The sequence below is a fragment of the Python bivittatus genome, unplaced genomic scaffold (assembly GCF_059951505.1).
Source record: "Python bivittatus isolate LINGU-HERP-01145 unplaced genomic scaffold, Pbiv_v1 ctg000200_np1212, whole genome shotgun sequence".
In the NCBI taxonomy this organism is placed as follows: Eukaryota; Metazoa; Chordata; class Lepidosauria; order Squamata; family Pythonidae; genus Python; species Python bivittatus.
In genome coordinates this window covers 6,957,886-6,973,638 of record NW_028277040.1, presented here as the reverse complement: position 1 = coordinate 6,973,638, position 15,753 = coordinate 6,957,886, and the positions used below count along the sequence as shown (strand labels likewise).

Sequence of the window (15,753 nt, the reverse complement as noted above, 5' to 3'; positions counted from 1 at the left end):
TCCTGACATTAGGCAAGAACAAATGCCTGCCTCCGTGGGCTGTGGGCATTGATGTGCTTTGTTTGCCAGAGAGCGTGCACCACACCCCCTAAATTATTTGGCTCTTCAGGTGTGGTAGGGGCTGGTTTACTTGGTATGCCACTCAGTTTCTTTACAAGGAATAAGGAAGCGTTTGGTCTTTCAGCTCAGCGGCAAAATGGCTTGTCCCTAGAGACTCCCGTGAACTATTTTTACTGACTTTTCCTTGCTTCTTGACTTTCAGTATTCAGCCTTTGTGGAGTTTCTGAATCAGTGGGAAGAATAATGTCTGCCTAGCTGACATTCTTCCCTTCCTACCTGGCCTTGCTTGTGTTATAAAACCAACAGTTTTAATTAATACAAAACTAAACAAAGATCACTTGTACTGTAGGGTCATTTGGGGAGCATTGAAATCGGAGTCACAATCTTTTTCTTGCCTGCCACTTATTCTGTATAGGAATTTGTGTGGGCAACCATGAGGCCATATCTGCCCAGCTCACAAATGAAGCCCTGGGTGGAAGTCCTAGAAATGCATGCATGCATGCATTTATTCCATTTATATAGCTGCCCAACTCACATTTGTGACTTATATAGTTATTTGTCCATTTGTTAGATTTATATGCTACCTTCCCTCAAGGAGTTCAAGGTAGCATAGATGGAACTCCCTCCTCCAATATTTCCCTCTGTGGGGCAGGTTGAATGGAGAAAATCTCAGTCGGCTCAGGTGGGAACTGGAATCTGAGTCTCCCTGGTCTTAGTCCAATGTATGTCCTGTCTTTCTCTTTGTACTAACACTGAAGGTGACTTACAACAATAAAAACATACAGAGCTTTCTATAGTATATCTGTGGAAAACTATATTTACAGTAAGTAATGAAAAAAACAGAGGGGATTTACAGGTAACTTCCTTTTCTGTTTATGCTCATCAAATTCCTTCCTCTTTCTGGCTATCCATAAGTGCCCCGGAGACATACAGTACCTGAAACAGTTGTTTCTGAACTTGTTTTTGAGAGACAAATTGTAGTTTGCTCAAACTGCAATTCAGTTTGAAGATAAAGATGAACTCTGGTTTCTTTGAGTCCTCAGCCTTTGAATTACTTCTTTATTGACACAATGGGAAGACTGAGCAATATGATTTCATGCTATCATGGTTTAATTTGTTGTTTGAAAGTTGAGTTGTATTTCTTTTTTAAACATGATTATTGTATTTTATTCAATTATTATTTGTTTGAGGGCTTTTTGTTTTTGTTTTACTCATATGCCCTGCTTTTCTTATAATGCTATTATATTTTGGGATTGTACATGAGTTGGTTTAACTTATGTTTTACTGCTCTTTGACTGTTATAAAGGATGATGATGATTATATGTTTTCAAAATTGCCTGCTTTACAAGGTATTAGCTATACGAAAAATTAGGAGGTTTTGCTTCTATGAAAGATATATTTTGTCTGATTTTAGGTAGCACTAGAGAAATTGTTTAAACCCCTATGTATTAAATAGTTCTAAGAAAAGCCTCAAGGAGAAAAAAAGATCTACCTATCAATTGATTGTTAAAATATTTTGAAATGATTTTTACATGTGTTCAGTTTAGTTTGTTCTGTTTTATCTTAAAAATGGCTTTTTAAGATTATATCTTGTTAGATTTGCTCTAAGTTAATCAAGCATTTCTACTTGTCATTGCCCTATGACTTCTTGCTTCTTCAACATTAATTTGTTGATAATGGTAACCTGAAGTTTTAAGGAGGAAGATTTGCATTTCAGATTGTAAAGTTCTTGGGACATCGATCTATCCTTTTGTGTTCTATAAAGTGCCATTACATACAGATGGCACTATATAAATAGATGTGAGCCAGTTTAGTTCTGCCTGAATGAAAATAACCCTGTAGTAGTAAAATACGCCAATTATTCTCTGCCTTCTGGTAAATTAGAAGTAAATAGATTATTGCAAAAACAGCGCTTATTCATTGCTTTCTTTCAATAGAGAATAGGTCAGTTTAAAAAACCTGTCCTGACTGCTTACCATAATGTTAAAATAATCCAATGTCCTTTTTGCTGGAGCAGTATAATTGACTTAGATGTTATATAATGCAAAATAGAACAACTAGACTTCATAACTGTTTCCTTTAAAATGAATGGAGAGGTTTATGATGTCAGAACCAAGAAATGTAATAGCAAACAAGAGAACAGCTTAAGTATCTGTATTGTTGGCTTTTCTTGGGAGAGGACATTGTAATGGAGGGAAATTTCTAGTTCTGTGGGTTAGCATGTTTGTTATTGCCACGTTGGGGTATATGCTGATTTGTCATCTGGAAAGGACAGAAATGTTTTAAAAATAACACAAGAGTCTAGTGATGGTTGCCTGTTTACTCTGGAACTGAGTCACCGTCCTAGTCTGATTTTTCAAGTTATGTCTTTGTCTTGGAATAAATGCTTTTTATGTTCCTGATTTTTGGGAAAGATTTCTTATTTCCATGGATACTGAAAGTGTGCCCACTTTTTACCAATAGCTAAATCCCCCAACAGGAAAAAAAATCACTATGTTACTATGTTTAAGGAATGTTTTTTTCCTAATTTATATTGCAAGATGTGTAGTTGCTGGTGCCAAGGTGTGCAGAAGGACTTCATAGCATATGGCTCTCAGCAATAGAAAAGACAAATTTTGGAGGCAGAGTTTCATGTGCTTACAAAAACATATCTGATATTGACAGTGGGAGTTGCAAAACCTATATTGATTTCTTTTCTTTTCTGAGACTGCCTTATTCCATCAATTGCTATACCAGGCAGAAGAAAATTATTGTAGCGAAGAAACTCAGTGGCTTGAGGATATGCTGTGATATTTTTATAGATTAGTTGTGTAATGCTTTGACAAGCATGATCCAATACTGAAGGATGTCTTAAGCATATAGTTACTTGCACTTATTTGGTTCAGATTTTACACTACAAGATTTAATCATAAATTATTAAGCAAACTACTGTTGGCTCTTCACATTAGTCTCTGACCTAGTGCAGACTGCAGAAGCTAAGTTCATATAACATGTAATGCCAGATTCAAACACATCACATTGTTGCTGGATTTCTTTTATGAAGCAGACCAGTGAGTCAAATCGTTAATCCATCTCACTCAATATGTTGCTGGCTATAGCTCTCTGATATCCAAGTTTTTCCCATTTGTTCTTTGAGAGCAATTTTAAACTGATAGTTATCAAACCTGGGTCTTTTGAATATATACACCTACCACTGAGATCTAAGCTTTTCTTTTTCCTCCTCATGTCTTGTCTCAAGGACCTGATTGGTTGGACCAAGATTTTCTAGATTTAGTAACTTGCTTCTCCTTTTCCGTTCCGTTGAGTAAAAGTTTCCTTCAAGCTGAACTGGACTCGCAATGACCTCATGAAAATATTCATACAGTTTTCTTGGGAATAGTACCGAAGTGGTTTAGCACTGCATTCTTCTAGGATTTTTTTCATTTCCCAGTACTGTATAACCTACAGCCACAATATTTTCTGGTAGTCCCCATTCAAATATTAACAAGGTCTAACCTGATTTAGCTTCTGACTGCAGACAAGCTCAGATTGGTGCAGCCCCTTTCTGAGGGACCTGGTTTCTCTCTCTGAATTGTTGCTGATTGAGACAAAAATATCTAAATTAGTCATGTTACAAATATCTCAAAAATAGTCTGATTGGAAGAAATGTCAGAAGTATAGAGTGCAAAGAATATACCAGGGCAAGCAGGGTAGAGACACATGTTTAAATGTTTCTGGAATTTTTCAAAAAATCCAATGTATTAAATTGGTCTGTTTTTCTTCACAGAAAGATCCAGACTACTTGAAGCTCTGGTTGGACAGTTTTGTTTCTAGCTATGAACAGTTTCTGGATGTGGATTTTGAAAAACTACCCACTCGGTATGTTGATCTGCTTTGATCTGATATATAACATGGCTAAATAGATATTAAAACATCTGTGATAAATACTTTTCTCCTGTAGCATATGTGCAAACACCTAGTATAACAAAAGGACAAATCAGTGTGAAGGATTCTGCACATCTTTTTAGCTGATGGTCAACTCTTAAATGCTGATGAAATATATAAAATGCATAATGTCCCCACATTTGTGCTGCTTTAATTTTTTCCTCACCATTGAATGTTCTTTCTGGAACACTGCAGGCTACTCTGATCTTAGCCCTATTGTCTCCTTAAATCATATTTTAAATTAACTTCTCGAGAAGAATACATGCAGAATGTACACACACATACATATATATATATATACACACACACACTGATGTGAGGGGATAAAATCTGCAAGGTGGTGGATTAGTATCATGATTGAAGCCCCACCCCTTTTGTACATGGATGCACCAAAGGGGTGGAGCTTTTATCAAGACACTGAGCACACCATCTTAGAGATTTTGACCCCTTCCTCCATGGACACCCATGCACACATGCAGATCTAAAATGTGAAACAACACTAAGTGGAAGAATGCTGCCAGAATTTAACAGTCTTAGACACTGATTTTTCTGTGCAGACGACCTGCAGGAGAGTAAGCAAAAGTGTAAGCAAGACCTTATCTCCAGGCTTTCTGTAGGTTACCAAATTTAGATAGGGGGTTGCACACGTGCATCTGTGTACTATCCCCAGATTTGGAGATACGAATGATAGCTTGTGGCCCCTTATATGTTGAACTCGATGCACCCAAGATGCCCAGACATCAGATGGGCTGAAGACCTAAGCTGTTGTTCCTCTCCAAAGTATACTTGGAACCTGACACAAAAGTTCCAGTTCATTTTACCTCATACCCTACAGCTCAGCTGTTGGCAAAATGATCAAAATCAGTAGTGCCCCAAGGTAAAGTTGTGGTATTAATCAGCTTTATTTTACGTTAGGATATTTTCCCTTTGTTCCACACTGGTATTTCTTGTCCTAGCTTACATTCTTTAAAAATGGGCTTTGAACTGTTAAATTATAGAGTCAAGTAAACATTCTTGTTTGCTCTGAATCAGGAAATGACCTTGGAATGTGCTTTTTTGAATGTACTTACTTAGCCTAAGAAAACGCATTCTATTAGCAGCATTAATTCTATATGTGTTTGTTCAAAGGTCAGTCCCTGTGGTCTCTCGTGGAGCTTACTCCGTGGTAAAAGAAATGAAGCAATGTGGTAGTTGGGACAGAAATCTGGTCCCCAGTAGATCGATTAGGCATGTCCTCAAATGCAGCACAACCATACTCCGTCTATGCATGGAGTGTCTGAATATTAAACCTTAACTCTAAAATTACTAGTTTGCATCACTGAATAACAGGGTTTAGAATTTTAGTCTGATAATAATGAATGAATGGTCATTGTTTGACTCAAGTTTGACTCAGATTGACTCAAGTGAAAACAGGATACTGAATACAGGATGAAGTTTAGTAAAATTCTGCTGAAGGAACTCCTTCCATCAGCACCACCAAAAGAAGGTAAATTCTTTGAATCAACTTTGAAGATTGGGCTGAACAGAATATTTGGTGGATCATGACTTATAGCTTCCTGGTCACAGGCTTCTTCAATTGTACCATAATAATAATTTTAGTATATTCTTAAGAGGAAAAATAGTAATTTTGGAAACTTACAAGTTACTTTGGATGTTTACTGCATGGTTAATACCTTTTAGATTAAACTTGCATTGTTTTATCATTTCTTAACTAATAGTATTTTTAGATATCAGCATAGCAAATATTAAAAGGGAGAAAATATCCAAGGTGTAGGTCTGATTAGCAGCAGTGTTTTTAAATATTCAGTATAAAATCTAGTGTTTGCTCTGGCATTACTGACAGGATTGAACTTATATTGTAACAGATGAACAAGGGAAAATATCTAGGGAGATAAAGGTGAAGATTGTTATTGTGTAAAATTGCTTTCTCATAGTAACATATTTTATGGGGTGTATGCTTTCAATGAGAAGTGCTACCATTTTAGCATTCATTTATACTGAGGATGACATCTTTTAGAATATATCACCCCATATATTATTGGCAGAATACTGAATTTAAAAATAGAGATTTGAACATGGAGGATGTGGATTGCTAAAAACTGTTAAGTATTTTCTTTTAAATAATGCAGGGTGCCTGGTAATCTCTCTCTTTGTGCATAATAGGTGCATGTTTTTATAAAGGCAATGGAGAGTTATTCACTTAGGAAAAATAAATCAGTTGCACAGGGATAGGATGGGGGATACGTGACTTGGTAACTATGTATGCAAAGAATCTAGAAATTGTAGTTAATCACAAGTTGACAATAGGTCAGCTGTGGGCATGGCTGTTGACACAGTAAAGGCAAATTTAGGCTTCATCAGTAGAAATAGAGTTTCCAAATTATGGAAAGCAATAGTTCCACTATATTCTGCATTGGTCAGGCCCCACCTCAAGTTCCTGTGTCTAGTTCAAAGCACCACACTCTAATATTTAAAGAAACTGAAACAAGTGCAGGGAAGGACAGAGGGAATTGTTGATCCTTGAGAAAAGATGACTGAGGGAGACATTATAGCCCTGTCTAGCATCTGGAGGAATGTAACAGAGAAGATCCTGTTCTCTTTTCATCCTGGATTGCAAGATGTGGAATAATCTTTAAATTACAGGAGATTCCAGTTGAAGATTTGGAGAAAATTTCTAATCGTAAGAGCAGTTCAACAGGGGAACTAGCTACTAAAAGAGACAATTAACTTCCGTTCAGTGGACAGGTTTAAGTTGGGGCTAGGCAGCTGCCAAAAATTCTGTAAGTTGGAGGGCTGTCCTGGGAAGGGGCACGACTCAGGGGCCTGAGGGTTGGTTCCCTTGTAATTCTAGGATTCTGTGAGATTATTCTGAGTCATTACATTTGAAAAGCATAGGATGAGGCCAATTCTTGTAGGCATTCTCCTAATATTTTTTTTCTTGCCCAATTTTTTCTCTTAAGTAGCTCAACATACGAGGCCAGTATTATGTTTCAGGAGGAATGTTATTCAACAGGAAGGTGCAGGCTTGTAAGAAATGTATTTAAGATATTATATTTAAATATATATATATAAAAGATGAAAATCATTCATATTGCTTCTGCTTCTCTTTTGAGGAAAAGCCAAGCACTCTATATTACAATCAGTCTTTTGGCAGCTGTGCCAGTGGAACACGGAAGATTAATCTCCTCTCCTCCTTTTTATGTTCCAAAGTTCCTGTGACATCTTGTTTTACTTATATCTCAAAGGGTAAAACCTTCCTATCTGGTGAAAGTCTGTTTACCTTACTGCAGGGGAGAGTTTTTCTATTGGGAAAGAGATTAGTATATGTCAAGTTTTTGTCTTCTAACTGTTGTGTTCAACAAAAGGTGTGCCAGGTATTAAGGTGACTCTAATAATAGAGATGTTTAACTCAGTTTCAGAATCTGACTCCATATAAAACAATCATAGAAAAGCAGTAATCCACAGCAAGCTTAGAGGTTGAGTTGTTTACCTTTTTAAAAAAATATAGTAGGAATCTAGTGATATACTTTAATTGCTCTGAGTTAGCATAGAGGTTCAGAGTCAGTTGGGAAAACATTGGGGAAAATCTTGAGAGGAATAATAGAAGAACTAGGCTGTACTGGAGAATTTCTGTAGTTTTCTCCTTCTGCAGTCCTCAGTGTATTTCCATTCACCAAATGTGCTTAAGTTTGATTATCATTATTTTTTAAGTATACTACTGTTAGGAATGTGACAGGTGGCTTGGCACTGAGAAACTGGAAATTTTTGCTGAGGGATATTAAAATAAGTATTTGCAATATTGTAAAAAAAAAGAAAAAAAAGCAAGCACCTGGCATTTGGAAATATACTGGAATTCTGACAAAAGAGTCCCCACCACCTCCCACCGTGTACAAGCTCTCTGCTTCCTTGTTTGATTGGTGTTCAGAATCTGGAATATAAAGTTAAAAAACTTACTATTGTGAATACCAGCCTGCATTCATAGTTCTGCAGACACTCAGCCTAATTCTAGAGCAGTCAGTCTTTACTCTGGGTGAGGCAAGGCTTTGGGTCCCATACATGGGCTGATTATTCCAAGGGCCCCCTCTCTCCATTTACTGAAGATAGGACCATTTCCTGGTAGATGAATCTATATGGAAGTCTTTCTTCAAAAAATTCCAAACTTTCTTTTAAAATGTTAATTGAAGAATTAATGGCAACCCTGAGTAACATATTGGCATAATTTTCTGGAGTCAACTCTTTTAATCCTTCTTCACTTTATCTGTTTAATTTAATAAAAAGAAAAATCTATTAGTAGTAGTAGTAGCAGCACAAATCAATACAGGCAGGAGGAAGACTTCTTTATTGAAGGTTATGGACCATAATCTACCACACCATGTTTTTCCAGTCTAGGACTGAGTGAGAGTGACTGGCCCAAAGATCCCCTGTGGTCTGTAACAACCTAGGGCTGATATATGAATGAATCTCATACATGTATATGAAATTATGTATGTAGATAAAAATTACATAAAAGTTTGAATAAACAATAATTGTATTTCTTTTTTAGTGTCTATGTCTGCAAACAACTTGTTCATAAGTCATAAGTAACATCAGGTCTTCAATCCACTGGGACCAAAAATGTATGTTTCCAATGTTGGAGGACAAATACAGAGAGCCAGTGTTTGAATCCTTGCCTGCTGTTGTGTGCACCAGAGATACTGTGCCTAAATTTTTATTAACTAATTAATTAGTCACAGGAATTGCTATGCTGCTTACTCGTCAGACCTAGGTAGTTTACAGTATTAAAACATTAGCATGACATATCACAAGTATAAGTTAAGATATGCCATTACTGTCCCCCAGTTACAAATCTTTCTCTCCGAAAGCTTTGTGGAAGAGAACTGCTTTTACCATTCTAAAGCATAGAGGGGTGGGAACTAGTCTCACTTCAGGGAGCAAGCTGTTGCTCGATGAGGAGGTTGCCACTAAGAAGGTCATCTTCTGGACCCCAACCGCTTTGATTTCTTGAGAAACCTTGTAGAGCAGGCAGATTCTACCTGGAGAAGATGATCTCAAAGCTAAGAAGGTCCCAAGGTACAATTATGTCAATGACTGTTGCTTTTTATCTCTTACTGGTTTTATTTTAGGGTGGATGACATTCCCCCTGGAATATCTCTGCTTCCTGATAACATTCTTCAGGTTTTGAGGCTCCAGCTGCTGCATTGCGTCCAGAAATTGTCAGAAGGGTTGGAAGAACCACAACAAGCATTGACGCTTCTCCTAGTCAAGTTCTTCATCATTCTTTGCCGGTATCTTTTCAGCTAGCTGGCTTTTCAGAATAGACTAGGGCGTGTCAAGAAAGATTCCCTGATATATCCTATTTCCATTACCTTAGTTTGGATTTTTAAATTTTTTTTTACTGATTTCCCAGTATATTTGCTCAATCCGCTCTCCCTTTTTATTCCTACTTCCCATTTTTTTTCTCCCCTATATTTCCTTTTTTCCCTTCCTTGGAAGTATAGCATCAAATTAGTCTGGAGATACAAAATTGGCTATGCCTATGGTAACTGGCTTCACATTACCAATATTACTGTGTTTTTATCTAGATTGTATATTTGTTCTGTTTTTATGCTGTGAGTTGCCCAGAGTTGATTGGACCTGGGTGGTGTCCAATCAAAATAAATATTTTAAAAAATCATGTTCAGTCATGATTTAACTGTGCCTTGTTGAAAAAGACATAATAGCCTATTTCACATACCACATTAAGCCATAAATAATGGCTTTCAGTGTAGTGGCTAAGGTGATGTATCATTCTAAGCCAAAAGAAACCATATTATAGTTAGCATAATATGTGGCCTCAATTAGTGGAAATATAACTGGTCATTCTGATATGAATACATTTTCTATATCAAGGTTTCTAAGCTCTAAATATTGTCATTTGTCCAAATTTACCTACATTACTACTATGAATTATTTTGAGGCTACATTACAGAGAAAAGAGGGATACAAATCCAATGTATAACAGAATGCTGCTAAAATTAATGTTCTTATGGCTGTGGTTGCATTTCTGATTTTAAAACATTTGCATTTTGGTATATTTAAACGTATGTGTAAGAATACTTTTGGAAATCTCTGTAGATAATCAGTCCTTTTCTGTCATACAATTGCATTGTGCTTTGCCTCTTATGCATTTCATTCTATTTCAGAAACTTAGATAATGTGGAAGAGATTGGGACTTGTTCCTACATTAACCATGTCATTACAATGACCACACTCTACATTCAGCAGGTAAATGAATATGCAACGGTCAGAAATTGTGATACCTTAGGAATTTTCTTGACTGTATTTTATCATCTAAGGATGAATCTATTGATCTAATCTATCCACTTCATTTGGAGTGTAATTAAATTATTTTTAAAATATTAAAGTTGGTAGGATTTTGTTTCCTGTGTGAAGTCATCAACGCTATCGGAATTGCAGATTTAAATATTGCAGCAGTATTCATGTTTCAGTAAACTCTTTGTCAGCTGGCCTCTGCTTAGTGCTGCAAATTTCTTTTCCAAAACATCTTTCCCTTCTGGTAAATTAATACAGGGACTTGATAGAAGTACTTCAGAAAAATATGCAGAGAGGGAAAATAATTTTGCTCAAGAATCAGAACGTCTCAGAAATCTGAAATGACTTTTTGGATTTGTCAGTTTTAAAAATCATCTGGAGGCCCAGTGCATGAAGCTGATCAAACAAACAAACAAGCAAAACTGTCCCATAGGTAGAGTCATGGTGCATTGCTATGGTTTTGGTTGATTTTTTTGTGTGTGAATTATTCTTTGATATAAGTCAGTTTGTATTCTGTCTGGACAGACTGGCTTGGTGTTTTTTGAGATCATCCAGAAAACCTTTATTTCTACTGTATTTTGGTCCAGCTCAGAAGAATAAGCAAGTAAAGTTTTTGTTGAAGATCTGGTTTCAGGACCTACTCCCATTACATGCCAGTTCCCTCAACCAGTTTTTCCTCCTTTCTGTTTGGGTGACTCTTGCTAACCAAAATTTGAATAAACCTTGGATATTCTTCTAGACCAGTGTTTCTCAACCTTGGCAACTTTAAGACCCGTGGACTTCAACTCCCAGAATTCCCCAGCCAGCATGGCTGGCTGGGGAATTCTGGGAGTTGAAGTCCACGGGTCTTAAAGTTGCCAAGGTTGAGAAACACTGGTCTAGACCAATATTGAGAACCCTGACTAATACATATGAAGGATGACCTTAGTCTTTGTTAGAACTCTAACGGGGTTAAGCAGTAGGCGCCCTGAGGTTAAAGTTGATCCTCAGAATAGTCTATTCACTCGGAAACTAAATATTAAAACTGAAATCAACAATGATGTACAGTATATTTAGATATAGACAGGATATGTGTTTGTACAATCATTACTATATTTCTTTCCTCTTGGTTCTGGTTTGGTGCTTTCCTTTTTCACTACCTTCAGGGTTGGGATTTTAGAAAGGGGAGAGAGGGGAAGCGTGTTTATTATCCTAAACTAAGCCAAAAAGCATTGTAGTATTTCAGCATTTGATTTTGACTTTTGTTGATATTGTGCAGAGGCGTGATGTCATAATGGGGTTTCCTTATGTAACTTGTGCACTGGTCTTATTCATAATTTGTTAGATTAGTTACTATTAGAGCTTCTGGAGAAAAGGTGGGATAGAAATCTATTAGATAATAATGCTATGGTCAGTCCATTGCGCAAGGACTGCATGCAACTTTGAACAGTCATTTTGTACCCTGCCACAGATGCTGCCCTGATACTTTAATATGCCAGTTAGTTAATTGGTGAGCTTCTGGAGTTTACTGTAAGGCTGGGAAAGACTCTTCCCTGCTGTACTTCTCAGCAGCCTGTGACTCAAGTGACTGGCTGGCTGGCAGGCAGCTCAGTGATGGAGAGCTGCCCTGCGATGGGTCTTGATCCTTGCCTCTGCATGTGGTCCGCCAGATTGGGACCGATGCAGCCCTTGGGACCAAAATGCTTGTCCGCTTGTGCTATAGCTGAAAGCAGAACAGCAAAGCTAGCAGGATTAGAACCTTTTCATTCTTATCTACTGCATGTTCATAGTGATTGTGTGCCATAGATTGGCTTACATACAAGAAGCTGTGGTTGATTTAAACTAACAAGCCAGATTCATACATAAGTGGCTAGATTCATACATAAGCCACAAACTAGGGAGGTACAGAATGTTTTTAATGCAAGGCATGAAAATGGTTGCAAATCACTGCTAAAGTGCCCAGAACAACCATTCCACGCTTGAAACATCTATTTGCCCATAGTTTAGGGCAATGCTGTCCAAACTTGGCCACTTTAAGATAAGTGGACTTCAACTCCCAGAATTCCCCAGCCAGCCATGGCTGGCTGGGGAATTCTGGGAGTTGAAGTCCACTCATCTTAAAGTGGCCAAGTTTGGACAACACTGGTTTGGGGGTTCATATTTGAAACATTTTGCAAACCACACTGGCTGGATTCACACTTAGGCTAATTTAAAAACCAACCATATTATGGTTTAGCAACATATATGACCCAAGTTAATATTAAAAAAAAGTATAGATGGATCTGGAAAATTTTGCATGATGGCAGAAAGGAGGCAGATAAGCTTAACTCTGGTTTCTCTCTAAACCCTTAAATCCTGGCTTCAGTTATACATTTGCACCTGGATGAAGTACCAGTTTAGTGCCAAATTGGTGTCTATGCTAGATCTTACGTTTCCTACCTTCTTTAATGCTTGCAAACTTTGTATTGCTGGAAACACTCTGATGAACATCGTGTTTGTTACTTCTTTAGCTAAAGACTAAAACTAAGGAGAAAGAAGTGGCAGATCAAACATCTATAGAAGAGTTTGTGCGACATGCGCTGGCTTTTTGTGAAAGCCTTTATGATCCATATCGAAATTGGAGACAAAGAATTGCAGGGTATGTGAGAATATAGTATTAACACTTTGTCATTGTGATTGTAATCTCTTTAAAATAAAGATGCAAAATATAAAATCCCCCAAAATGTAGTGCTGAATAGGAAATATATTGATTAGAGAAGAGGATTGGGGGCCTCATGTAGTCCTGCCCCTCAGGTTGCCTACCCTCGTGATATACTACCGGAACATAAGCCTGGTGCTTCAGAGACCCTTCCATATGATCCACCACAGGAGAGACTAAATGAGGGGTCTTTTCTTTGAGGCTGCACCCAGTTATGCTATTAAGGAGATTACATGGACCTCTTCTTTCTTTAAGTTTGGTGGGCAGTCAAAATGAACTCTGAATAAGGCGATTATGTCAATAACTCTTAAAAGTTCTACGAGCATTTTCTAAGATACACAGATTAAACCCTAAAATACTCAGATTTCTATCTGATGCTGAACTCAGATATTCAGACTGGAGAATGATGGTTACCCATTTTGGAATAAGACAGGATATTAAACAGTAGTTTTAATTCTGGCCTTTTTCAAAACACTTAATAACTGCAGCTCACTGTTTTAGATGCATTGTGGGAATAAAGAGCCAACATGGTTTTTAGTGATCAGGGTGCTGGATTAGAAGCAGGGAGAACCAGGTTTTAATCCACCCTCAGCTGTGAAAGTTCAGTGGGTGACTTTGGGCCAGTCCCTCTCTCTCAGCCCAGCCTACCTCACCGGGTTGTTGCTGGCAGGGAAACATGGGAGGAGGGAATGCTGCGTGTATCACCTTGAACTCCTGAATGAAAGGCAGAGTATACATCAAAGAAATCAGTTAGAAGTTTCCTTGTTTGAAGTGCTCACATCATGAAGATTCTGTAGGCAAAGGCTTCTTTTGGATCTGGGCTTTTCAAATGGAGATGAACTCATACAGGTATCATCATAGCTATATGAGTTTGTTTAATAATTTTTTAGCATATGGCAGAAGCTATCACTTCTAGGAGATGCAAAGACAGTACAGCCCATTATGTTTATGGGAATACTGTGGTATCTCTTCGGATCATATAAATCTTTATGTGAATAAGATATCTTTATAAAAATTGCACTGTTAATGCCACATTTCCTTTAAGTTTATGTTTTGGGCTTGATGCAGAAATAAAAACAACCCAAAGGTTATTTTGAGAATGTTATGTGAAATAAATGTTATACAGAATAGATATGTTATTAACGCACATATGTTTTGGAATAAATAAAATGTGTTCTGAAGCATTATTATACATGAATATGATTTTTCTCTCTCTTTCAATAAATTGTAGGCGCATTCTGAACACGGTTGAAAAAAGTAGACAAAAATACAAACCAGCTTTACTCACGGTGGAATTTGTCCCTTTCTTTTACCGTGAGTACCTTTGTTTTATTATGCCCTATTATTCAGAATTGTTTCAAAGTGAAAATCTTTAATAAGATGGATTTGCTCCATAGTTTTCCATTTCAAAGAGATAAATAATTAAGCAATTTAAAGACATTATTGACCCAGATGCACTCTGGGGTAATGCAGGTGCATTTTCAGTGCTCATCCCAGGACAATGCCCATCCCTGCTATAGCTTTGTCTCGGGATGTGTGTAATAGAAGGCACCTTCCCCAGATTCATCACACATCTTCATTTGTATGCGGGATCATTTTTTGAGAGCTCACAAGAGGTGCCCCATGTACTTGTCTGAATATGTATCACAAATCCGGTGTATTTTTTTAAAAATTTTCCCTCTTAATGCATCTATCATGCGTCACTGATTTGCAACTGGCTTAATTGCTCTTTTCTCTAATTAAAACACCTTAGATCTGAAACAGGTGCTACCAAGAATGGTGGCTTTTCACAAATGGTGTCACTTTGAAGAGACTCACCATCTGAAATTCAGAACCAATGTGGCAGTTCTTTAAACATTGTGGAAAATGTTGCAAGAATGACTGTCACAAGTTATTGGCACAGTAATAACAGCACTTTCTGAAAGTAATTGAGTATAGCTCTCCCTTTGAAGTCAAGTCTGCAACCATTAAGACCCATACGTCTAATATTCCTAGAAAAAAAACCCTGTAACTACTGATGAAATGGGGATACACTTTACAAGAGACAAAAAAATGTGGATTTTATATCTAGCTCTGTTAAGTATTCAGAGTTAAAATCCCATTTAGCATTAATGCGGGTCTCCCTATGCTATTTAACTTTCACAATAAAACTCTTGAATGCTGTTTTTGTTTCAAAACTTGTTTTGCATCTTGATTACACCTCTCTCTTGAAGATTAAATAGTGACATTTTAACAGTGCTGGCTTCTACCATTACTGGGAACTTCTCAGGATGCTGATTCCAAACAAAATAATCTGTTGTGGTTTTGGCAGCAACTTGGTTGTGTGTCAGGCTATTGCTATGGCAACAACTTCCAGGTTAATGTTTATTACTAAGCAAAAATTCTTTAGGTCAGTTGTAATTGCCTTATATGAGGTAAGGTTTGAGCATAGATACAATATAATTATTTTTTCCACTGGCAATTTGGGTCAACGTCCAGTTTAGCCAGTAGAATTTCAGGCTTCCAGAAAATAGTATTGGGCACTGTGACCACTTAAAAGCATTTCACTTTGTTAAATATATTCTATTTAAATATCCAAAAGCTGTGTAACCCTTTGAATTGTTCACATTTTGTTCACATTATTTGATGCCCTCCTGATTTTGGACCACAACTTCCACAATCCCTTGCCATTGAGCAGGGTAGCTGGGCCTGTTGGGAATTCAAAGCATCTGGAGGATACCAGTTTGCTTACCCCTGGATTATGTTCTTCTGGCAGACTGATGTGTTCCCCCTTTCTTTTC

General features: G+C 37.3%; 1 protein-coding gene across 2 annotated transcripts in view; it reads left to right on the top strand.

Moving 5' to 3' along the window:
• Positions 1–15,753, top strand: part of NBEAL1 (neurobeachin like 1) — a 106,813-nt gene that overhangs the window by 13,987 nt on the left and 77,073 nt on the right. For both annotated transcript variants that reach the window (XM_007422016.4, XM_025175682.2), the window contains exons 3-7: positions 3,827–3,918; positions 9,108–9,269; positions 10,167–10,248; positions 12,786–12,913; positions 14,205–14,287. In XM_007422016.4, the coding sequence (XP_007422078.2) occupies positions 3,827–3,918; positions 9,108–9,269; positions 10,167–10,248; positions 12,786–12,913; positions 14,205–14,287 (547 nt within the window). The remainder of the gene's footprint in view (positions 1–3,826; positions 3,919–9,107; positions 9,270–10,166; positions 10,249–12,785; positions 12,914–14,204; positions 14,288–15,753) is intronic.